General features: G+C 44.3%; 1 protein-coding gene across 1 annotated transcript in view; it reads right to left on the bottom strand.

Annotated features, from left to right (window-relative positions):
* Positions 1-26,495, bottom strand: part of csmd2 (CUB and Sushi multiple domains 2) — an 807,040-nt gene that overhangs the window by 439,653 nt on the left and 340,892 nt on the right. Inside the window, exons 17-19 of the mRNA XM_085962435.1 lie at positions 12,178-12,347; positions 7,962-8,118; positions 536-727 (exon numbers count right to left, since the gene is read on the bottom strand). Of these exons, the coding sequence (XP_085818561.1) occupies positions 536-727; positions 7,962-8,118; positions 12,178-12,347 (519 nt within the window). The remainder of the gene's footprint in view (positions 1-535; positions 728-7,961; positions 8,119-12,177; positions 12,348-26,495) is intronic.

The following is a 26,495-nucleotide window of genomic DNA, read 5'->3' as shown; positions in this document are numbered from 1 at the left end:
ACAGCCTCCAGGTGTAACAGTGTTGCCCGGTACATGGGGGTCATGTCCAAAGTGACAGTATTTAGCTAAGAGAGTCAAGAAAACAGACAGAGTCTGCAGAAATAGTCGGTGAGAATGCAGATGCAAGATAATCTATAGGCTGTCATGAATCTTATCATGACTCATGAAGTAACACTGGGCGGCCAGCTGGTGGCACCGTTCAAGGAGTATAAATACTCGGGCGTGGGCCCAGCTTGCTCAGGATGTTTCTGTAACCAGGAACTAGTGATGTAACTAGAATCTCATGGTTATGAAACAGTTGATTAAAGCCTTGTTTTATACTCAAACCAAGTGCTCAGTAGTCTCTTTACATCATAGACGATATTGGGATTTACAGAATTTGCTTGATTGCCCCAAACGGCTTTGCCATGTATCAACAAAAAAATGGCAGACTAAGGGAAGAGAAAAGATTTTTTTAAATCAAAAGAAGAAACAATTTTCCAGACATAATATCGCCCACTTTTAGAGAATGGATCGTCAAAATCTGATTTCCTACCCGCACATGAAGGCAGCTGATTGTCCCAGGCCCTGCGATCTCCAGTTAAGCAGGTTAGCACGGAGTTCCCACGCAAAGTGTACCCAGGATTACAATCAAAGACAACACTGGTCCCGGCAAAATGTCCCGCATCCTGGATCTTATAGCCAAACTGCGGGGTCCCTGGATCTTCACATTTAATCAGTTCAAAACCTGCCAAAAAAAATGGGAAATTACTTTGAGTTGTAAATGCAACTTTTGTAGGAGATCAAATTATTCAGCTTTTGACTTTAAAAAAGTGACGAATACAATGTTCACCCTGTAGGACTGACTACCACGACAATCTATCCAAGTTTATCATGTAATAATCTACAGTTAATAACCAGAAAGATAACACTGTCAGCATATGTTATAATTTCAATTTTACAAAGCATCCCTGTGTTCTTAGAAATGACTCAACTGAGTCCACAGGTTGCTGACTCAATTGGAATTTATTCACCTGGAACGACAGGAAAAATGGATTAAACATCACTTGTCACTACTAACTGCTGCATTAACTATAAATACCTGGCTTTTTGCACGCGATAAACACTTAACCGAAACATTTGAAAACTGCTCAAAGTCAATGGAGAACAAGTAAGAAACAATTAAATGCAATGTTTGCAATGACTTCACCTGTGACTCCAATACCATCAGCGTAATCCAGCTGTTAGGAATGGAAAGAAGCAAGTGGAATGTAGGAACTACAGGCTGTGCAATGAAGAGACAGAAATAGTATTTAATCAGTAATTTTTGTGCTCGTCAATTTGAGGGATTGCCAGTGCTAGGAATGCATCGGTTTTAAAAAAAATTACTCTTGCCACCGGTGTCAGCATTAATGCCTCCCCGATCAGTAAAAGGGTTCGATTCAGGTGAGTTCCTCTTTACTCTACTGCAAAAAAGAGCCCTGACACTGCACTCCGAGTTAGAAAAGCACTCTCGACTAACACTTTCATTTGGACAACAGTCATACTTGCAGGTTATTTGAGTGAGAGTGACAATTTAGCACCAGTTAATGAATTGGTGGGGGGGGGGGGGGAATTTTTATAGTGTGGTCTCAGACTGAGACTGATTAAACTCATTGGCCTGTAATTTCTGATTGGAGGCTTCCTGCCTGCGACTGCCTCCGATCGGAAATAAATCTACGCTCTTACCTGAGGGCTCCTGAGGTCCAGACACTTCCGCTCCTGGGCCGCTCCACAGTCGAAATGTGCAGGGCCCACGTATCCCAGGGGCGCATGCGGTTCGCAAGCATCTCTGGGATCACGTGGGCCAGGCCAGCCAATAGCAGAAGGGAATCTCCCTTCATACTTTTGACAGATAGAACGGTCAAATATATGAATGGAGATCACCCCAAAAACACATCAAAACATGAAATACATTTTTAAAAAACCATCATGTTTTTAAAATGAGATAAAATTACATTAAATTAAATATTTTAAACAAAAATTTAATATTTTGAAAAAAATAATTAAAGTGTTTTACGGGGCTAAAAATAAACTTACCTTTTTTAAAAGTATTTTTAAATTATAAATGAGTGAAAAACATTTTTTTTTTTTTACTTTTTTCAACTCTTATGCTGGTAAAAGCAGGCCTTACGCCTGCTTTTAAATGTGTAAAATTTCTAAGTGTTTTCAGCGGGAAGAGGTTCTGCAGAAAGCGGAACTCTCCCCCCCGCAGAGTTCCTTCTCCAGGGCAGGCGTCCGATCTGTCAAGAGCATTCTTGACAGATCGGAAATGCCGGTTTTCAGCGCATGCGCTTCGCATCGGAAAATACGGGCCATTGGCACATTAACTCAACTTTCCTCATGTATTCAGCAACATTTATTTGGCACCTTTAATGTAGTAAAACATCCAAAGACGCATCACAAGAGTGCTATCAAACAAAATTTAACACCAAGGGCAGGATTTTCATTGGGCCTTGGAGGCGGGATTGGAGGTGTGTCGGGGGTTAAAATCCCGAAATCGGGGGGCACGAACCCATCCCGCCCCCAACCCATCTCCATGCCAGTTTCAAAGGAGGCGGGTACCCGACCCGCACTGGGACCCACCTCCCCGAGGCGGGAAGGGGATTAGTGCCAATTAACTGCCTGTTAGCAGGTAGTTAACAGGCAGTTTTTAGCCTAATCCCTATTTTAATTGGTGAAATGTGGGATTCCCGACGGCTCCAAACCATGCCAAGTTAGCGAGGCGGGCCGTCGGGATGAAGGGTTTGGAGGGGTTGAGATGTCCGGTGTTCAGGTGAGTGATGGGTGCATGAGTGCAGAGGTGAGTGTGTTTGGTGTGTGTAAAGTGTTTAAAGAAGTTTTGTTTACATGTACTTACCTTTACAGCCTTCCTTCCTTCAGGTCTCAGGAGTCCCTCATCTCACCGGCAGAGAAAGCAGAATGGCCGCAATCTGTCAAAAGTTACAGGCCTAGAAATTCACTATGGCCCCGCCAGCTGGCTAGCGCCCAAAAGTTAGCGCTGGACGCGGAGCCAGTTGCGACCGTCAGATATTCAGTTTTTGCGCCCCAAGTCGGAACCGGGTGCTATTCCAGGGTGTGCCCGCCCCCGTTTGGGGCGCTGAAACTGAATTTCAGCGCTCTAGGTGCCGCTGCGACACCCGAAGCGGTGCGGCAGGCTGCGGTACTGCAGGTCTCCTCCTTCTCTTAAGGTGGAGGTGCCTGCAACGGGGAGATCGCCGCTGGATTGTGCCGGCAAATGAGCCCGGCACCACGGAGAAGTGCCGGGCTCGCGGAAAGCAGCCGGCAATGCCGCGGGGGGGGGGGGGGGGGGTGGTGGAGGAGGCCAGGGAAGGAGGTGCGGGCATGCGGCCACCAAAAAAGCGGCCGGCCGCACCTCCACCTTTATGCGCCCCACTAAGGCTGCAGTAAGGCCCTGGTCTCCGGATGTTAGTAGCGGCCGCCACGGAGGAGGCGGCGGCAACTGAATATGGGCGTCGGGCCGGCATCGGGGCGGAAACGGGGCACTGCGCACACCGATGACGTCATCGGTGCCGGCGCAGCGCTACCGGCTACCGCCGCCATTACCGCCGAGCTCAATATCAGCGCAACCTCCTCTATTGGCGCAGAAGCCCTCTTTGGGCAGTAACTGGCCGCAAAGCTGGCAGCGCCTTACTGAATTTCTAGGCCACAGCATTCAGATTTCTGTTCCGGGGAGATCTCTAAATCAGCCTGAGAGGAAGGAACTAACCTGTAGTACAGATTGTCAGTGTTTGACTGCTTCAAACAGCTGTGAAACGCTGATATTTCATCTGTCAAAAGGTCTTGACAGATGAAATATCAATCTGTGTCGTCACCTGTTGCCAGGTGGCCCTTAATTGACCTGCTGAGCCCGCTGGGCGGGCTCAACAAGGTCAATCATGTCAAAATCGCGTGGGTTGGCTAGAACTCGATGGAGGCGGGACTATACCCCCCGAAAGTTGTAGTCTCGCCTCCTACCCGCCTCCTCAATGAAAATCCAGCCCCAAGCCTCATAAGGAGTAATTAGGAGATATCCACATATTTTTTTTATGTATTTGCATTATAATTGACATGCATTTTGTGGTTACAAATTAAATACCAAGTAAGACGGGATGTGCTGCTTGCAGTTATATGATAATTACAGATAAATATATTGAGGTTTCTGTACAATTCTTCATACTTACGTGGGTTACTAATCAGCTGTAAGCTGGAACTAGGGACCCTATTCAGATATATGAGCATTCCAGCAGCCCCACTCCAAGGCCCCACTGTCCCCAAAGCTGATCTCTGAATGGACACATCCTTGTTCCCTACTGTCCCTCTTATTTCCCACAGGTGCTAAGTACTGCCCTGACACATTGCTCAACATGGCCTCACTACCCTAGATCACAAGTCCCCTAGCAACAAAGGATACTGACTTTGCCAACTGGCAACCTTCCCCATTTTGGATTTATTACTCACTATTTCAATACTACCCCATGCAACACACCACTCCCTAGCAAGGGTTGCATGAGAGCATTCCAGATGAGTTCATTTTACTTTACAATGGAAATCCCAGCCTCCAAACAGGTCCTGTCAGTCGAGCGGAAAATTTAAATGTAGTGTTTAAATCACCAGCATGACAGTCCATCTTTCCCCTCTGTGGAGTAGTGCATCAGCACACCAACATGGCGTGAAACACTCCCACAGATATATTCAATATTTTAAACCTATTCAGTTACAAATCTCAGACAGCCAAATTTTCAGTCACGCTGGGGTAGAAATTTCTACCCCTTAGTCTCGAGAGGAGTCAAGTTCCTGATGTGTAAATTTCAGTGAAAAATTTGACTTCATCACAAAATGGAATTTCCTGTCTTGCCACACCCATTCTTTTGCTAAAGGTTTTCAGCAAGGACAAACTGAGAGATTAGCATCGCAGATTAGGAAAATCTACTCATAGAAAAAATTATTCTCCTTTCACATCTGTGATGTAAGTTTGAATTTGCCATCCTGTTGACATAAAAATGTCTTCTTTCTGGAGGTTCTAAAATGAAACGAGTCTGGTAATCTCAAAAAATTGTTAGCATGCACTGGGTAGCAGCAAAGAACTACCTGTTGTTTGGCACAACTTGGCACTCTTCATCACGGGGGCCAGAATGACGGGTGTAGGATCTGTGACTTTATAAAAATAATAATTCTCAGGAGATGAGTCACACTGGCAAGGTTGGCATTTATTACCCACCCGTAGTGGCCCTCGAGAAGGTGGTTGTGGGCAGCCTACTTGAACCCCTGCAGTCCATGTGATGAAGGTACTGCCACAATACTGCTAGGTAGGGAGTTTCAGGATTTTGACCCAGCGATGATGAAGGAATGGCAATATATGTCCAAGTCAGGATAGTATGTGACTTGGAGGGGGATTTGGAAGTGATTGCGTTCCCATGCATCTGCTGCCATTGTCCTTCTAGGTGGTGGAGGTCATGGATTTGGGAAGTGCTGCCAAAGGGGCCTTGGTGACTTGCTGCAGCGCAGCCTGTAAATATACACTACAGCCATGGTACGCCGGTGTTAGAGGGAGTGGATATTTCAACTGGTGGATAAGGTACCGATCAAACAGGCTGCTTTGTCCTGGTTGGGGTCAAGGTTCTTGAGTGCTGTTGCAGCTGCACACACCTGACTAAGTTCCACTCAGGGACTTGAGCACAAAAATCTAGGTTGACACTCTAATGCAGTACTGAGGGAGTGCTGCATTGTCGGAGGTGCCATTTTTCAGATGAGAAGTTAAACCGAGGCCCAGTCTGCCCTCTCAGGTGGACGTAAAAGATCCTATGGCACTATTTCGAAGAAGAGCAGTGGAGTTATTCCCGGTTTTGTAGCCAATACTTATCCCTCAATCAACATCACTAAAACAGATTATCTGGTCATTATCTCATTGCTGTTTGTGGAACCTTGCTGTGTGCAAATTGCTTGCCACATTTTCTACATTACAACAGTGGCTACACTTCAAAAAGTACTTCATTGGCTGTAAAGCGCTTTGGGACGTCCTGTGGTCGTGAAAGGCGTTATAGAAATGCAAGTCTGTCTTTCTTTCTTTCTTTTGACTTGCGCCATGTAGGTTGTGGAGAGATTTCCCCTTTATCCCCATTGCTTTCAGTTTTACTGGGTTCCTTGGTGCCACACTCAGTCAAATGCTGCTTTGATGTTAAAGGCAGTCACTCTCACCTCACCTCTGGAATTCAGCTCGTGTCCATGTTTGAATCAAGGCTGTAATGAGGTCATGAACCGAATGGGCCTGGTGGAACCCAAACTGAGCATCGGTGAGCATGTTATTGGTGAGTAAGTGCCGCTTGATATCCCTGTTTATGACTCTTTCCAATCACTTTGCTGATGATGAAGAGTAGGCTGATAGGGTGGTAATTGGCTGGGTTGGATTTGTCCTGCTTTTTGTGGACAGGACATACCTGGGAAAATTTCCACATTGTCGAGTAGTTGTCAGTGTTGTAGCTGTAGTGGAACAGCTTGGCTAGTGGCATGGCTATTTTTGAAGCACAGGTTTTCAGCACTACAGCCAGGATGTTGTTGGGGCCCATAGCCTTTGCTGTGTCAAGTACACTCAGCCATTTTTTGATATCACATGGAGAGAATTGGCTGAGGACTAATCTCCGATCTGTGACCTCAGGAGGAGGAGATCATTCACTTGGCACTTCTGAAGATGGTTGCAAATGCTTCTGCCTTGACTTCTGCACTAGCGTGCTGGGCTTTGCCATCATTGAGGATGGGGATATTCATGGCACCTCCTCCTCCCATTAGTTGCTTAATTATCTACTACCATTCGCGACTGGATGAAGCAGGGCTCCAGGACTTTGACCAGATGTATTGGTTGAGGGATCGCTTAGCTCTGTGTATAGCGTACTGCTTCCTCTGTTTAGCATGCCTGTAGTTCTGTTTTGTAGCTTTACCAGGTTGGCACCTCCTTTTTAGGTACGCCTGGTGCTGCTCCTCATATGCTCTTCTACACTCCTTATTGAACAGGGTTGGTCACCTGGCTTGATGGTAATGGTAGAGTGAGGGATATGCCGGGCCATGAAGTTACAGATTGAGGTGAAATACAATTTTGCTGCTGCTCATGGCTCACAGCGTCTCATGGATGCCCAGTTTTGAGCTGTTCTTAATCTATCCCACTTAGCATGGTGGTAGCGCCACACGACATGGTGGAGGGTGCCCTCAGTGTGAAGACAGGGCTTGGTCTTCAAAAGGACTGTGCAGTGGTCACTCCTACCAATACTGTGATGGACAGGCGCATCTTCAACAGATACAGTATTTTGGCAAAGACATGGTCAAGTATGTTATTCCCTTGTGTTGGTCCTCTCATCACCTGCCACAAGCCCAGTCTGGGAGCTATGTCCTTCAGAACTCAGCCAGCTCGGTCAGTGGTAGTACTATTGAGCCTATCTTGATGAAAGACATTGAAGTACCCCACTCAGAGTAAATTCTGTGCCCTCGCTACCCTTAGTGCTTCCTCGAAGTGGAATTCAACATGGAGGAGTACTGATTTTTCTGCTGGGGGGGGGCAGGGGGGGGACGTGGTCATCAGCAGGAGGTTTCCTTGCCCATGTTTGACCAGAGTATTCACACTAGAAAAAGGTGAAGCATATTGTTGTGAAATAACAAAGGGTTGCATGTGTCTGTGTTACCTGACCTGAGGAACATACAGCAGTGAGTGCCAAAAATTAAAAGAAAAGTTCAGTTTCCCAGCATTGACAGCCTTCATCTTGATAATCAGAAAAAAAGGAAAATCCACAGTGTTAAGAGTTGCAGATTTATTGCTTTGCTTCAGAGATTCAACACCATTCCGTATCTGCAAGAATCACACCATCACATTGAAGCAAGAAGCATCTTCAAAATCATTCAAACTTACTGGATGCAATCTAACACTGTTCCTTGAAGATCCTTAATTTGACACTTACTTGAGAAAAGGAGCTCAAATCCCTTGCTTGTATTTCCTGCATTTGTGATGAACTCGAGCCACAGGCTGCTTGATGTACTGTTCAGAATGATATCAAGCATCTCTGATCCAGTGAAAGTACCGAGTACCCGAGAGGAGCTGTCCTTGCCATCAAAAATCTGAAGCCCAAGAAAAGAAACAGTATGAAAGGGTGCAGAGGGTACATCACAGGACGCAGTTTACCCGTGTGCAAGTTGCAAACCCGTTATTTAGACATGGGTTTATAATTTCATTACCCATCATGCACAGGACAAATCTTCTCCTCACATTGACAACCTGTTTCTTTATTAAGAACACAACAATCAGAAGACAATTGGTCAAATTGGATTGAAGTTTTGCTGCAACCCATATAACGTCTACTGTGGCCCGTGTAACATCTGCTGCAGCTCAGACTTGCTACAACGGCCAATGTGACAACGTTACAATGACATTTACAAAGAAAGCACTTCCAGAAACTGGGCCTGCCAGGTACCCCACCAGCACAGCAACACCATCCTTGAAAATTAAATTGAAAGCAACATTGTACATCTGATATATTTTCAAGATTACAAATTTGAATTTTTACTGGAATTCAGCAGTGTATATATTTTTTTAAAAACACTGGTGCACCTTAAGGTGTTGTTGCAGTTTATTAATTATATTCTGCATCTAATTTGTGTTATCTGACTTAGGAATGCTCGATATGGGTGTTTGTTGCCCAATGTGGAAATGTGTTTACATCTCCAGCACTAACATCTTTTAACTTTGATGAACGCATATATTGGAAACAAAAAATATTTTTAGTTTGGGTGCCTATTTTTGCAGTCATCAAAATGAAAGATCTCAATTTGGGGCATGGAATTGTTACTATTTTTTGCACTTGATGTTGGCACTATCCATACTCAGGTGGGGATAGAATAGGTTAGAGGCAGGTAAAAACCCTTTACACTACCCCCAAAATGTGCTTTAAGATCAACTTTTAAAGGACAACCTCTGCTGCAGCAGTATCACATTTCTCATTCCCACATAAGCTAGATATAGCCTTATACCAACTCGTGCCAAATTATGGACAGTTTTGCACTTTGGACTTGTGTCAAAAGGATTTAAAACTGGACTGAAAGTATCCAAACAGATTCCACTGGAGACCCACACAGCCAACAGGCAGAGTGGACTTTCATCCCATCGGTCTAGCCTGGAGCGTTACCCATGGTGAAAACCACCATGTGATCTTCAGCTTCACACCTCGTGTATTTTATATTTAAAAAATAATGAAAATGGAGAAGAGCTCCAGTTATTCCTGAGGTACAACTTTAGATGTAGATGGGCAAAGGGAAATATGTCTGCATGTTTCCGACCACTGCTCTGATCCCATTTCAGTAGCAGCAAGTGATACACAAGAGGAATGACCGGCTCACCATCTCACCTGCCCATATATTTAACCCAGAGTTGTGTTGTGGATACGCTGTCGTAATCAGTTTAAAATGAGTTTTAAAAATTAAGCATGTTAAAAAGAACTCGGAGATTGAGGGAAAAGTAAAGTTTCATTTTAAATCTTACATCAAATATGATGTTGCACTTCTTTGACTCACACAGTTATTACATTATTCATTATATGTAAAGAAAGCTGCCTCAATTGAAATGATCTTGTCTTTTTCAACAAACTGCATCTGCACTGGACCTGCCAAACCTCCACCAGGGACACTCTGTGAAGAATTATTTTCGGTTCTGGCAGTGATTGTAAGAAATGTTGAAATTATTTAATTTCTTGGTATTTTTAAGTAGGAGCATGTCTTAAGATCCAAAATGTTTTTTTCCTTTGATCACAGAACTGGTTGGGTGGTTTCTAATAGTTGCCTGAGCGTGAAGAACAGATTGCTCCTGTACCCTGAATTAGGCAACAGGTTACACGGTGCATGTCTGGGCATTTACATATATAAGCAAAGCCTTGGAGACAGAAATACATGGTTTAACAGTGTGAGGACATGCCCATCACCAACACCTATCTGTTGATTTCAGTTCGATTGAAAGGCCTACACCTGACAAATTAACCATCTTTAAATTATCCATTCCAGAATTGGAGCTGGTCAGTCATCTCTTTGCTGCTTGTGAGACATTGCTGGCAGAACAGTCCCTGCCGAAAATTCATTCATTCAGTGCTTGTGACGTGGTGAGGCACTTTGAGAAGCTTCAGCAGAATAAGGCACTGAATAAATCCAAGTATTATTATGTCATGCTTACATCAGATTTCAGCACCTGGATGTGTCAGTTTGCATTCTGGCTCCATTGTACTGAGTACCCACATGGTAAGTAAGTAAAATTTAGAAACAAACTACATTCAAGGAAAATAGATTAATTTAATGAAAATGCTGCCATTGGGGATTGAATTGCGCAATAAGTTAGAACACTGCATTTTCTCCTCTGGTATCAGGGTTTGAACCCAACGCTGACTAGTGAACCTTTCTGCTGACTGCTGACCATAAGGCCAACTGAATTGTGTTTAGATAAATTCAATCCACTTCCTAGTTAGCATGAGTCCACGGCACAAAACATCTCATAATCTGTCAAAAATTGGTTCGCTTAAAGAAGGAAGCTGGTGGGTAAATGTTCTCTTTTTTGCAGTGGTGAAACACTAGGTACTTTTTAAAGATTTTATGTTATAGGTGTGGGACCCTGCTTGGTTCATTGGTAGTACTCTGTCAGAAAGTTGTGGGTTGTTTCCCCACTCCAGAGTCCTGAGTACGTAATCTAGACTAATACTTCAATGCAGAACAGATGCTGCACTGCCAAAGGTGCCATCATTCGGATGAGATGTTAAACCAAGTCCCCAACAGCCCTCTCAGGTGGATGTAAAAGATCAAACGGCACGAATCAATGACGTGCAGGGGAGTTCTCCCAATGTCCTGGCCAATATTTATATTTAAACCAATGTAGCTGAAACAGATTATTTGACCATTTATCTTATTGTTGTTTGTGGGATCTTACTGTGCACAAATTGTCTGCCATGTTTCTTAAATTACAACAGTGACTACACTTCATAAAGTATTTCATTGGCTGTAAAACGCTTTGGGACATCCTAAGGTGCTGAAAGTCGCTATATAAATTCAAGCACTTTCTTTCCTTTAAGATTGGGTTGGGAATAAGTCGCACTGCTGGGATAGAGTAGGAGGAATTTTATTTTGCATCTAGTCTGTGCTATATACCGAAGAAGGGAATACTTCATGCTAACAATGGGTGCAAAAAGAGTTTAAAAATTCCATTCTCCAGCAAAGAAATACCTTACCTATTGAACATAGACTTACTCCACAGAATATAACATTAAAATACTATCATTTTGCAATAACTTCACTGCATAAGTAGCATACTCCAATGGCTCATGAACCTTAGCTAGATTTAATATACTCACAGCTTAATTGCTCTGTGTTATGCATTTGATTACAGTCACTGTGTAAACACCCTACCACATCGGTTGCCACAGGGTATCCTCAATGTGCCACTAGCATGACAAATTCAAGCTGTTCCTTTCGCTCATGCACGTGACCACAGTAACTCAGTGCTGATGATTTGTAAGAAATAATAGCTGCCCCAGCTTCCCCCTCAGTGAGGTAGCTTCAGCAGAATTTACTTCATATATCATTAATGAGCATATGTGTATGCTGTCCCTGGTATCTCCCAAGCCACCCATAGCTCTTCTGTGGCTGAGTGCGATGATTTGAATGTCTCTGCAGCTTACTGCCCAGCTGTTTCTGTACGGCCCACTGCCTGGCTTCTTGTTATTGCACAGGCCACTTCCCACCTCCCTGAAGTTTCTGTACATTCAGCTCCTCGATGATCCCGATGCTTCTCTACATTCAGCACCCTGATGTTTCTCTACAGCCTGTAGTCTGATACTATTTTATTATTACTATCTTTACACTTTTGGCTGTTTCTGCTGAAGGGGATCATCGACTTAAAGGAATCAAATCATTCTGAAATAAAGAGATTCCCATAAGCTGATTTCATTTTACTGTGTCCCCTTGAAAAGGATCCATTCTCCGCCTAATTATATCACAATTACAAAGCAACAATGGCTTAATTAACTGCTTGCAAAAACATCAGCTGTCACTGTACACAAGCAAGATATTGGAATGCGGCTCTGTGCAGACTTTGAAAAAAGAGCTTTGCGCTTCTAAATTTGCCATCGAACACAGTGTTATGCTTACCTTTAGAATATCTCCTTGCTGGAGCCTGAACGTCCTGGCTTTCAATCGTATTCCTTTACCTGGCTGTGTTTGAATGGAATAGATGCATTCGTGGTTGTTGCTGTAATCAGCTGGGTAATTGGGTGAAAGCAGGATTCCTTCATTTCCAGTTACAGAGGCCCCGCATTCAGCTAAAATAGAGAATCAAAAGAAGCATTTTGGAACTTAAGTACCAAGAGGTCCAAGATTCAAGAAGATTTTTTTAATTTAAAGAAGTAGAAACGTGAAAAAATAAGTGAGTAACTGGTTGGTCACTATTATTAAATACAGATTTCCCAAATCTAAATGGGCAAGCTGCATTTTCATAGTTGTACTAATCATTACATTAGGGGTGAATGTGGAACCTGAATGGAACTAAGCTTATCCATATCAATAAGAATGAACTGAATTTAGACTGTGCTGTATGACTTGGGCCTTTAAAAAAAAACCTGATATAACCCACATGCAAAACCTCTGCTGTTTCTACCAGTAGACCCACAAAATACATTTTAAATAACCACATGGGTGAGATAACTGTCCTGTAGTTACAGGAGTCACTTTCTTGTTTCTAATCTATGTGAACCTTAAACCTGTGGGGAAATATGTGTTCTTTGAAAGCCAATTAAATAAGAGGCATCGTTATGAGGATCTGTGAAAAGAGACACAAGTCAGTCAGGAAGCAAACTAACAATATGACCCAGTATCACTGCAGATTCCTTCTGGTCATGTTATGAGTTTGTGGATTGAGTACCTTGCATAACTTCATGGTGGCTGTATTGAAAGTCAAGCATGACAAATAGCAACAGAAAACCAGCCAGAAACCGCAAAGAGTATGATTTTTCCAACCAACAGAAGTATAATGACTACCTTTCCTATCAAGTGTAGAATGTCTGTACATAGGTACTACAGCGTGGTTCATAGTCATCCTTGATTTCATTCTAGTGAAGAACCTTCACCTGAAGCATTAACCTGTGATGACTAGGTATTTCCAGAATTTTCTGTTTATATTTAACATTATTGTTGTTATTCATAAATGGTCCCTCTCTTGGCAAAGCTTTAAAGTGTTTGACCTACTTGTCACCCATCAGTCAGTAAGGAGATACCTTAGCATGTTGGGAATAATGTCTGTGCTGAGTGCGAAAAACATGAGATCCACTCTCTCACAAGCTTCAAACTGGTTATCAATGTACCTTCAGTAATGGAGCTATTTATTCTACCCCATGATCTATATCTTCACCGTCTGCAGGATAGTTATTTGACACAGATGAAAAATGCAGAGAAATACATAACGTGTCAAACATCAATTAGCAATCTCCAACCGTGTGCAATTTGGTTACTTTCATTTTGCGATTTGTTTTGGGCTCCAGCCTTCTGGCCGTGTTGAGTGTTTGTGGATTGATTGCCTATGTATATCTGTTCTGGACCAGCAGAGCAACTGATATTTGTGAGAGGAACAGGCTGTTTTACTGATGGAGGAGCAGGTAGATGCGGTGGGAACAGGCTGTCTTGAAGATGGAGGAGATGATAACTGAAAATGGGGAAAGGCGATCTGAATGACAGAGGGGATGCTACTTGACAGGAAGGAAATGTGGTGGAGATGGAGAGGAATACATCTGACAACAGATCAGGTTGCCATAGAAAGGAAGGAGTAAGTCTGACAGTGGAGTGTTCTGTTTTCGTGATAAAGGAGGTGAAATGTGATAATGAAAAAGACGGTTTTGGAAGTGGAGGAGCTGGTCTATTTCAACGTAACAAGCTGTCTACAGGCAGACAGAGATACTTAACAGTGAGACAGGCTGAAATGGTGATAGAGGAGATAGAAGAATTGGCTATGGTGGAGACAGTAGAGCCAGGAGTTGCTTATATGAGCTTGCAAATGTTATTGCAACCATACAACTCAGACATACCTCCAACATATCTCCACATTTCTTATATATGTACTGTCAAGGATTGAATGTAATATTTTCCTTGGCCAGTTTTTTCACATTGTTAAAATGTTTACTAGCATTCTTCCAGTCAAATGTTTCCTATATAACTATCCTGCTACCTCCTCATACAGCTCGCTGACATCTACAATCCTGTAGCATGTAAAAGATCATGGTCCACTGGTTCAGAAGCACTTGATGAAGTCATCTGATTCAGTATAAGTCTTACTTCCAATTTTCAATGTTTATCTCAGCAGTATTAGAGTTGGAGTCATATTTGGGGTGGGGGAAGTTGCTAATTTCTGAATCCTTGAGCTGTTTAAGTACACCTGAAACTCGCATCATTTCACTACCCTGCTTAAATCACCGCAAGCGATACTTATAAAGGTGGAAGGGAACACTAATTTACTGTAACAACAGCATCTCTCCGCCCCCGCCTCCATTAAAACCGGAAGTAGGCGGGTTGGAGGTTGGTTGGGGTCGGGATTCAGGTTTTTAAAACTTTAACCTCCCACCCGACCCCAACCCACCCTTTTTTGGGGGTTAAAATTCCCCCCCTGTATCTCAGAAGTCTAGCAAGTTAAAAAGGTAGTGCTGCTTGTGGTCATGGCTGTCTTTCATTTATTAGCTGCATCTATAAAATCAAAAACAGTGTGTTCACTTACAAAAGAGGTGAAGGGAAGAGTCTTGGAGACACAGAGACGAGTATCAGTGCACTTCATGATTACTTTCCATTAATGCACATTAAGTGTAATCTATTCGACACTCTGGTAATGATCAACATGGCTGAAGACTGTTCCATGTAACCATGGTAGCATGAACCCACACAGTTGTCAGTATTCACAAGATAAAGGCCCGGAATTTGCGGTTCCGATGATGGCGTACGCCAAGCATTCATCACCATAAGCCCTCAGAATGGCCCCGCAACTTCCGGGTTTCCACATGCACTGCGCATGCGCAAAAACTCGGAACTTGCGACCTGTCAAGGTTCAGCGTGACAGATTGCCCACATGCACTCCAAAAACACTTTCGGTGGTGGAGAGTTGGGCTATTTGCCAGTGAATGCCCGCAAAACCCTTACGCCTGGTAAAAGCAGGCATAGGGCCTGCTTTTACCAGCATAAGGGTTGAAATAAATGTTAAATTCAAATTTTTTAAATGATTAAAACATACAAAAACATTTAATATTAGTTCATGTAAATTTTGGGCCAGATTAAAATGTTTTTATTATTTTTCAAAAAATTTAATTTTTATTTTAAATGCTTAAAGGGACTTTTAATTAATTTTGAACATGGGAATATTCATTTTTATTAGAATTGTGTTTATTATTTATTTATTTTGGGATTTCTCATAATCTTATGGAATTCTGTTCGTAAATGGAATCCCCATAAGCTTATGAGGAATCCCCCTTTCTAATTGGCTGACCTGGCCCACGTTGATCCCAGGGACGCTTCCGAATCGCCTGCATCCCTGGGATCCATGGGCCTTTGCACAGGCCTGCAGGCCCAGGACCCCAAAACTCCGATGCTCGGGAGCCACCACGTACTTCGGGGGGTTTTTTCGGGTCGGAGATGTACTCCGGAAGTACACCGCCGACTGCAAATTTCAGCCCAATATGTTTTCTTTTCTAATGGAAATCCATTGGGCCACTCACGCAGACTGCTGGAAAACTCTGTCACCTAAGTCATAAGAAACATTGGAGGTGGTGTAAAACAGGCTGTCAATTCACTACGAGACCTTTCCGTGCTGTTGATGTAGACCAATTTCACCCCCAATGCCTCCTCCATGACTTTTTCCAACGTGACTTTTTGAATTTGATTAGGAAAGAACAATCAAAAGAAATTCTAACATTTGAAGTTAAATAACCTAATAGCTTGGTTTTCTGGGGATATTGTGCACTGTCGTGCCTGGTATCAAGCAGGATATGCTTGATCCTTTCTAGATGAGCTGGATCCATCTCACCATCCCCATTAACTTGCAAAGATGACAACAGGACGAACCAGTGTTGGAAGGGAACAATGATAATATGAGCCATTTTAAACATATAATAAAATCTTACTGTATGCATTGCTCTGAAGAGTCACAAAATAGTCAACACCACTGCTACTTATTACAGCCTCTGTGGAGATAGCCATTGTTCCACAAAAGCCATGAAGCAGCTCAGACAATACAAGAAGGTGGTACAACAGAAATTTGTCTGATAATGAATGCTACAACTAGACTGCATGTCATATTGGTTCATACTGGCACACTCAGCGGAGCAAAATATTGCCCTTCTCACTATGACACTCATAGGAATTTAACATGCATACAGCATATGGTGCTGGAGAAGTTGATTAATGCTGAGACCATTGAACAAACCACTTGAGAGGTCATTACTGAGATGCATGATGGTCACTATCAGTAAAAAAAAGCAACATTATTGCTGAAATTCCAACTGTATCTATAGTTTTTATTTTTTAAAAAGGGATGGCAATTATATTAACACCCATCTTCCTAGAAAAATATAGTGCATTTTATCTCCCCTTGTTTTAAGGTTTCTGGCTCTGTACTAAATGGCCAACAAGTTTAAGGCTGCTAGAAACACTCATACTGATCATAATCATTTGAATGCCACATCTACAAATAAGACTGTCATAGGTTCATTGGCAAACAACCATCCCCACCGACCACTGCCTCACCTTCCAGTCAACTATAGGAGGAGACAGGGATGGGTGTGAGATTCTGAACCAGATGACAAATCTGAATAATCTGATTTACCTTTGCAAAACAATGCACTTAATTTTCCAGCCTTTTGCTAACACTGAATATAAAACAACAGATACTGCCAGAGTGTTGCAAGGCAGTAATTCGATTGAGCAGTTCTGACAATGCAGTAAAGCGTGAATAATTAACAACCATCGGCGGCACCTCAGAATTCATTGAGTTGAAATCAAAACTCATGATTGTCTCTCACTCAAGCTGATTCTTTTCCTTTAGGGAGCATCACCACAAGCCATTCTCTTGCACCTCTTCATGGCCAGTGTTAGAAAGCACTTGTGGAGGCAGCAGCAAGTAACTTTTTGTCTAGGAAAGGGACAAAGCACTGGATGAAGACTTCCATTTTAAAAAATGAATATTGAATCAGAGACGGGGACTCACCATAATTAATGTAAGCAAAATGACAGTAAAGAGTAACAAATCTCCAGGACCAGATGGTTTCCATACCATGGTTTTATAGGAAGTAGGTGAGAACATTTCAGATGCCCTAACTATGATCCTCCAAAGTTCTCACGATTCAGGAACCATTCCTTTCGATTGGAAAATTGTACATGGTGCTCTACTATTTAAGAAAGGGAAAAGAGGAAAACCAGGGAATTATAGATCAGTTAGCTTAAAATCTGTTGTTGGGAAATTATAAGAGTCTATAATTAAGGATAGGGTGACTGAACACCTTGAAAATTTTCAGCTGATCAGAGTCAGCATGAATTTGTAAAGGGTAGGTCATGCCTGACGAACGTGATTGGATTTTTTGAAGAGGTGACTAAAGTAGTGGACAGGGGAATGTCTATGGATGTTATGTATATAGACTTCCAGAAGGCATTGGATGAAGTCCCTTATAAGAGACTGTTAGCTAAAGTTGAAGCTCATGGAATGGAGGGCAAATTATTGACCTGGTTAGGAGATTTGGCTGCGCAGCAGGAGACAGAGAGTAGGGATAATGGGCAGGTACTCTAATTGGCAGAATGTGACTACTGGCATCCCACAGGGAACTGTGTTGGGGCCTCAACTATTCACTGTATTTATTAACAACTTAGATGATGGGATAGAAAGCCACATATCCAAGTTTGCCAATAACACAAAGGTAGGCAGCATTGTAAGCAGTGGAGATGAAAGCATAAAATTACAAAGCGATATTAAGAGATTATGGCCAGAATTTTGCCGGCACTCAGGGGGTGGGTTTGGAGGCGGGACTTCCGGCAAAATCGCAAAGATTGACAGCGGGTCGGAAAGAAGCAGTTAACAGGCTTTTTCCAATTTTGACGCTTCTAATGCGGGCTTCCCGACGTCTGGTCAGTGTGACGTGTTGTGAGCCTGCTGTAATGTTTATGCATTGATGACAGCTGCAGAAGTGGTGTGAAGGATCCAGTGGTACACTGGTGAGTTTCAGAGGTAAGAAAATGTTGGGAAATTCATTTTTAATGCATTTAGACTTATCTGTAGTAACAAGTATTGATTTGTATGATTAGTCCCACCTCATTGGGAGAACCTCTCTCATCAGTGACAGATCGCTTCTGTAACCTCACCTGCAGGTGCCATCTATTCTAGCCTAAGGAGGGAGTCACTGGAGAGCTTGGGTGCAAGAGCTTACCTTTGTACAGTGATTGGCAGTGTTTGCAGCACATCAATGCTGTCAAACACTGAGAAATCAGCTGGCAAAAAAAATGTGCGTGACCCCTTTAAGAAAACCAGCAGATGACGCGTCATCAAATGACATCATCTGACACCGGCTTCCTCCTAATTGGCCGGCAAGCCCGCAGGGTGGGCTTAACAAGGCCAATTGATGCAAAATCACGTCTGTGGGCTGGATGTCGTTGGAGGCGGGACTGGAATCCGGAAGCCACCTGACCCACTCCCAAGCCGCCTCGAGCCAGAAAATCGCAGCCGACATGAACGGGCAAAACTGTGGCAAATGGATTTCAATATAGGCAAGTGTGAAGTTATCCACTTTGGACCTAAAAAGAAATGATCAGAGTACTTCCTAAATGGTGAAAAGCTCGAAGCAGTGGAGGTCCAAAGAGACTTAGGGCAGGATTTTCATTGGGCCGTGGGGGCAGGATTGGAGGCGTGTGGGGGGTTAAAATTGCAAAAACTGGCGTGTGGGCCCAACCCCGCCTCCATGCAATTTTCATTAATTCATGTCTAATGGTCCCGTCTCCAAGAGGCGGGATAGGCCGTTAAGGCCCTTAACAAGCATTAAATTGCCTCTACAATGCCATTTTGAAAGGCCTTTACGATTTTAACCCTTTTCCCACGTGAAACACGCCTGTTCTGAAACACAACGGTGAAACCTGGCGGGAGCACAATTGGATTGCTGACTATCAGCTGCAGCTCAACCATTAAAGAGGAGATTTGATCAGCCATCATTTGCAGGTGGCAGGACTTTGTAGTCTCAGATCTGGGGGAACTTTTAGAAGGCATAACCACAGCTGTGGAAGTTTGGAGCCTGACACCCATCTCCAGTGTGACCTCCTGGGAAACCCCTCTCGCCACCTTCACTGAGCACTTCCTCAACTGAGACATATACTAGAAGCATGGGAGCCATTTATTTCCTTCCCTTCTGGACATTAGATGAGGACGAAGACCAGCCGCAGCACCAGCAGAACCAGGAACAACAGCAGCACCAACAGCAGCAGCACCAACAGGAGCGCCAAGCTGCTGCTCACCCACCTGAAGCTGCACAGGCCAGAAGGGGCCAGCGCATGGAAGCCCGTCAGCGCAGGGGATACCCCCCAAACAGGGGCTACAGACACAGGGTCAGCTACCTCAACATGTCTGAGCAGCAGTGCCAAAGGCGGCTCCGACTTTCGCGAGAGGTAGTAGGTGACATCTGCGCAATGCTGCAACAACACCTGCAGGCCAGAGGACCAGGTGGACAACCCTTACCAATGTCCGTCAAAGTCACCACCGCACTCAACTTTTTTGCCTTAGGCTCATTCCAGGGATCAGCAGCAGATATCAGCGGCACCTCCCAGGCGGCCGCACACACTTGCATCATACAGGTAACCGATGCCCTCTTTGCCATCGCGCACAATCACATCCATTTCACCAAGGGTCAAGCAAGTGTCACAGTGCGTGCGGTTGGATTAGCTAATCTGGCAGGCTTTTCAAGGATGCAGAGAGTCGTTGACTGCACACGTGGCCCTTAAGGCACCCCATCGCAATCCAGGTATTTTTGTCAACCGCAAGGGCTTCCACTCCCTTAACATTCAGCTGGTGTGTGACCACAAGAAGGAAATTTTGCATGTTTGTGCCAAGTTCCCTGGCAGTTGCCATGACTCCTTCATACTGTGCCAGTCTAGTGTGCCTCCGCTATTCAGTCCGCCAGACCAACTTAACGGATGGCTACTTGGAGACAAGGGCTATCCCCTGAAGACGTGGATAATGACGCCATTGAGGAGCCCATCCAATGAAGCTGAGGAGCGCTACAACTCCAGCCACATGTCCACCAGAGCCATAATTGAGCAAACCATCAGTTTGCTGAAGATGCGCTTCAGATGCCTGGATAGATCAGGTGGAGCCCTGCAGTACTCAGCAGCCAGGGTCTCCAGAATCATCGTGGTTTGCTGTGCACTTCACAACATGACACAGCGTCGTGGCTTGCAGGTTCCTGAGGACCAAGTGGCTCATCACATATCCTCCTCAGATGAGGAGGAGGAGGAGGAGGGGAGCGAAAATGAACATCTTGCAGAGGCCCATCAGCCAGCGGCAGCAGTATGTGAGAACATTGCTGCCCGGGATGCAAGGAACGCACTCATCTTGGCCAGATTTGCTTAGCCTAGCCAATCAAGCACTTTTGCCTCGCAGCTTCTTACCTGAGCATCGACAATGGCCAATGACCAGTTGATTCCTAGCAATTTGACCACCATACTGACAATTGCAAGTAATCCTAAGCCCTCAATGTGAAAGTCCCATTCACGAAATGACACATGCCACAACTACAGCAGTAGCCATCAGATTTTTTATTTACAATATTCATCTGATGGCTTTTTCACATAAAACATTAAATTTCACCCAAGTGACTACCCTTGTGACTATTTGTGCAGTATCTTTCTCTTACCCGTGCTCCTACGTGGTGCTTCCCCTGTGGCTTCAGCAGATGTGGAGGCCCCTTGCTCACTTTCCTGCTGCTCCTGTCTCGACACCTTTGGTGGGCGTCCTCTGGGGTTGCGAACCTGTGAGGGCTCAGCAACAGTCTGCTGCTCCTGCGGCTGTGCAGGGGTTGAGACTCCAATCTCAGATGGGTGTGGACTCTGGTGGGGCTCTGACTGAGGGCTCTGCAGTGGCATGGAAGTGTGAACGCTTGGAGAGGAGCCCCCACTTCCTTGATGTCTGCCACCAACTTCCCTCTCATAGGTCAGGTCCCCCTCAGCGCTTGTAAGTGGCTTGAGAGCACCTTGCTGCACATCAGAGGGGCCATGGGGACCCGTATCTGCACTGGCAGTCCTACTCAGAAGGACTTCCATGAAGGTCTGGATTCTCTGTTCAATAGATGACCATCGCTCTTCCAGAGATGTCATTCTATTCTGAACACTCACCATGTTTTCTGCACTCTGGCGACTTATCACCTCCATGGAGGTTGCCATCCTTTCCATGGTGATGCGTTCATGCGCCAATGACTCCACAAAGGCTCTGCTCATGTATGCTATGGACTCCTCCATTCGCTCCACACTCGCAGCAACCCTGGAGACAAAACCTGCCAGAGACTCCTGCATCTGTTTCTGGAGTTCCAGCACCGCTGATCTTATGGATGGACCCAGAGGCAGAGGATCGACATGCAGCTGAGCCGAGCTGGCAGAGTCCTGCGCCCTCCGACTAGGACTCTCCACTGCTGTCACTGTCTCCACAATCTGCTGATGCTCACTTGTGAGCTGTGATACACCAGGTGACAACACTACTCTATGTCCCAAAGGTCCCACCGAGGTGTGAGTGTCTGCGCTGGTGCTGGGTGCGCTGAATTCTGCTGACGCTGCATCCTCAGAGGTTGCAGCTTCCTCTGAGGAGTCTTGAGGCTCATGCTCTTCCTCCTGGCTAGTGGGGACGGGTGCTTGCGATGATCCTGTGGGGGAGTAAAGGAAAGAGTCAGAGATGTGATGCCAAGGTTACATGCACATTGCATATTGCAGGTGATCATTAGTCCATCTGTTAGAGCTTCCGAATCATTATCAGCGACTCATGCAATGTCAATGAGAGAGATGGAAAACTATTCTGTCACCAGCTTGCTGTGATGCACCCCTCTGTCCATCCCCCACTTGCGCATCTTCCTCCACTCCTACGATCTCCAGGACCGCCTCCTCCCAGGGGGTGAGGTGGGCTACTGTGGGTGGCCCTCCTCCTGTCCTCGCTCTTTCTCGCTTATTGTGAGCTGTCTTTTCCTGCAATGAAGGAGACAAGTGGAGGTTGAGTGAGAATGAAGGAGTGAGTGTAAAGATTCCATAGCATAGATACTTAGAAGGAGGCAAAGATGGAGTGAGGTGGCAAGGCCAAGGGCCCTCCCTGTGTGTTGTCAGTTGTTTTCATAGCATCACAGTGATAGGGAGTGTGAGGGCTGCATAGTCGAACAGTTAGGTGAATGTGACCATAGAGACAGAGGGAATGGGTAAGGGTGCATGGCTGTCAGTGTCAAGTGGGATGTGGAGGAAGAGATTGCTAAAGCTGAGTGCTGGTGAGGAAAGGCAATGGGGATCAGATTGAGGGTGATGGAAAATTCATACTCACTTTTCCAGTGCGCAGAAGGTCATGAAATCTCTTCCTGCATTGAATCCAGGTTCTGCGGGTTACTGATAATGAGTTGGCCTCCTCTGCCACCTGGATCCACACAGCCTTGGTCTGCTGGGGAGGCTTCTTCCTCCCTGAAGAAGGGAAGAGCACCTCTTTATGAGCTCTTGCTCCCTCAACTAAAGCCTGCAAGGCAACGTCATCAAACCTCGGAGCAGCCCTAGCTCTCTCGCTGGTCATTCTGCCTCCTGGTCCCTGTAGCATGAAAGGCCAAAAGGTTGGCAGTCTGCAGAAGAAGTAAGGCTTGTTGCAGACCTTAAATGCAGCAGCAATGATGACGTCATCGGAGACGACTTTCAGACTGGAAAAACTCATTTGCCATGGGTTCCCGCACGTTGGAACTCAATTGGCCAATTAAGTTAAAATCGCATCAATCTCCCACATCGATTTAGATTCGGGTGGATAACACGAAATGCGGATTACACAACCCCAGCCTGTCCCTGAATTAAAATCCAGCCTTTAGGGTTCCATGTACATACATCATTAAAATATCATCGACAGGTACAAAAATAATCAAAAAGGCTAATGGAATGCTAGCCTTTATATCTAGAGGATTAGAATTCAAGGGATTAGAAGTCATGTAACAGGTCAACAACGCCCTGGTTAGACCACACCTGGAGTACTGTGTCCAGTTCTGGGTAGCACAGCTTAGGAAGGATATATTGGCCTTGGAGGGAGTGCAGCGTAGGTTTATTAGAATGATACCTAGACTCCAAGGGTTAAATTGCAAGGAGAGATTATACAAACTCAGGTTGTATTCCCTGTAATTTGACAATTAAGGGATGATTTGATCAAAGTTTTCAAGGTATTAAGGAGAACTGATAGAGTAGATAGAGAGAAACTATTTCCGCTGGTTGGGGAATCGAGGACTAGCGGACGTAGCATAAAAATTAGAGCCAGGCCTTTCAGGCGTGAAGTTAGGAAAAACTTCTACAAGCAAAGGGTGGTAGAAGTTTGGAACTCTCTTCCACAAACGGCAGTTGATGTTAGGTCAATTGTTAATTTAAAATCTGAGATTGATAGGTTTCTGTAAACCAAAGGTATAAAGGGATATGGGGCAAATGTTGGTATATGGAGTTCAGTCACAGATCAGCCATGATCTCATTGAAAGGCAACACAGGCTCAAAGGGCGAAATGGCCGACTCCTATTCCTATGTTCCAATGACACCCAAGAAAAAATATAAGGGAAAATCACAGTAAGAGATTCGAACCCTCAGCAAAAGAAGTTACTTACCCCTTCCTCCCCCAACAACTATTCATACGCTGAAAGAAGAGATTAAAAACCTGTACTTTCTCGGAACCTTCGCTGGATCTGATTGTCTTTGAAGACTTCCATTTTCAAAAAACCCACTGACTACATGCGTCTTTGTCTCTGCTATTTATCTCCCTGTATTGACAACCTGATGGTAAGGCCTATACCAGACAACACATGTTGAGCTCCTGAAGCCCGGGAGCTGCCAATACAATAGATGGGGGGGTGTTCATACATTACTGGGACCAGCTAATGAATTGCATATTGCCTGCACTCCAGGGAAAGTTATCATTTTAACCAGCTTTTATCTCAGTGCCTTTCTTTTTATAAAGCTTTTGTGAATACACTTTGCTTTAAAACACAACCCTTCAATGCAACTCTTTCCAAATCCTTTGTTAGAAAAAAGGACAAAAAGAAATCCTGTAGCGTGACACCGTCTAACAAGTTACTCGTAGATTTACAAGAGAAATGGGTACTTTGGTGCAATCCCCATACAACAGTATCCTACCTCACTCAACACCTTAAGTAGAGTTTGGGTGAAAATCGGGGATGAGCAGAGAAATGTTTGGATCTGCTGTAAGGATCCCAGCTTAGTTTTGACTATCTCAGCCTAGTCGTAGAGACATGAGGTGAAATAATAAAACTGCTCCAAGTTGGCACTCTCATTCAGTGCTGCAAGGATAGCCGTTGAAAATAAGATAATGGTGCAGTAAGAGTGCCCTTCTGAGATTCGGGTGAAACACATTGTTGGACAGAGAGTAAACGGAACTGTAGTCTGTGACGTAATAAAGACTCACTACGCACTTGGTTGTACATAAAGCAAGGCTTTAATCGACTTGTAACAAAACATGGAGGTCTAGTTAGTAGTCACTAGCTTCCTGTTTCCAGACTGTCTCTGGCCAAGGTGGGCCCACGCCCGAGTATTTATACTCCTCGGGCGGCGCCCTCAGCTGGCCGTTCAGTAGTACTTCTTGTAGAAGTTGCGATTTATGACAGTCTGTATCTCATCTGTGCTACAACTGACTGAGCATGCTTGTTGTACACTTGAGAGCAAAAATGGGAAAATATTTCATCTTCCAGGACGGGCATCCCTCATGGCGACAAACACAAAAATCACCCAACAAATCTGTTGAGGATCAACATAAAAGAAAACAATTTACCTTACTACCTTCAACATAAATCCCCTTTACAATGTGCTCACAACCCTTTCTTCTGGGAAGAGGTTTGTATTCCACTGAATGCCATCCTGCCGGGATTATGTTCCAAATAGCAGCGATCGTTTTTTGCGAATGAAGAGAGCTATATATTTTTTTCTTTCATCCAAATTTTAATACGCGATAAACATTCACGGCAAAATATTATTTAAAAAGCGGTGACAATTTTGAAGCTAGTTTTTGCAGACATCCCCTTACAGACAAGTACCATGAAGTTAAAAGGCAAAATACTGCTGATGCTGGAAATCTGAAATATAAACAGAAAATGCTGGAAATACTCAGCAGGTCAGGCTGAGTGGAGAGGGAGAGAAACAGAGTTAACGATTCTGGTTGGTAACCTTTCATCAGAACGTTACATATGCTTTTCAAAATGCTTACTTTGAGCACTTAAACTCTACTATTACTGTAAATATAAAAAGGCCTCTTTGTTAAATAAAATCGTTTTAGTAATGTGGTACAACACTTATCTGTATTTGTGGTAAATATAGCAATAAACTGTATTGAAGTGTGTTATTTACTATAAAGCTGATTGCTTGCTTCAGTTGCAGAATGTTCCAGTTAATTACAGACTGCGCTCTGTCAGTCCAGGTAAATAATTAAGGGCTTTTTGAGTATATTTAATGTATGGCGTCTAATTAAAAATTTCTCATGCTTAATTCTATTATCTGTTACTGATACATTTCTGATGTGACTGCAGCACGCAATCCTCATCCCAGTCTTAGTAAAGCCTCATGCAATCAATCAAACTACAGGAAACTCTTTTTTATCCGGCACCAACGGGACCGGTGTGGTGCCGGTGGATCAAAAAGTCCGGATTACAGAGAGGTATACTTACTAAGGTATGAGAGCCCCGTACACGGCCACAGGTGCAGGAGCCCCGGTTACACGGCACTTGTGCAGGAGTCCTGGTTACATGGCCACAGATCCAGGAGTCCTTGTTACACGGCAACAGGTGCAGGAGTCCCGGTTACACGGCACTTGTGCAGGAGTCCTGGTTACACGGCCACAGATCCAGGAGTCCTTGTTACACGGCCACAGGTGCAGGAGCCCCGGTTACATGGCACTTGTGCAGGAGTCCTGGTTACACGGCCACAGATCCAGGAGTCCTTGTTACATGGCAACAGGTGCAGGAACCCCAGTTACACGGCCACAGATCCAGGAACCCGTTACACGGCCACTAATATAAAGTAAAACTTACCTGAACCTACTCCTGCATTTTTCCGGTTAAGAGAGGTTTCCGGTTATTTAGGTGCCGGTTAAAAGAGAGTTTCCTGAACAAGGAGAACTGCTGCAAGTCTCAAAACTGAAATCATTCAGGAGCTGGCCTATCCCTTGTTTTACTTAAGATGATGCTTAAATGCTTTCACAGATC

The sequence above is a fragment of the Somniosus microcephalus genome, chromosome 20 (assembly GCF_052327205.1).
Source record: "Somniosus microcephalus isolate GS21.2 chromosome 20, FLI_Smic_1.0, whole genome shotgun sequence".
Classification (NCBI taxonomy): domain Eukaryota; kingdom Metazoa; phylum Chordata; class Chondrichthyes; order Squaliformes; family Somniosidae; genus Somniosus; species Somniosus microcephalus.
The sequence above is the reverse complement of the archived record's forward strand: the minus strand, read 5'-3'. Positions and strand labels throughout refer to the sequence as shown.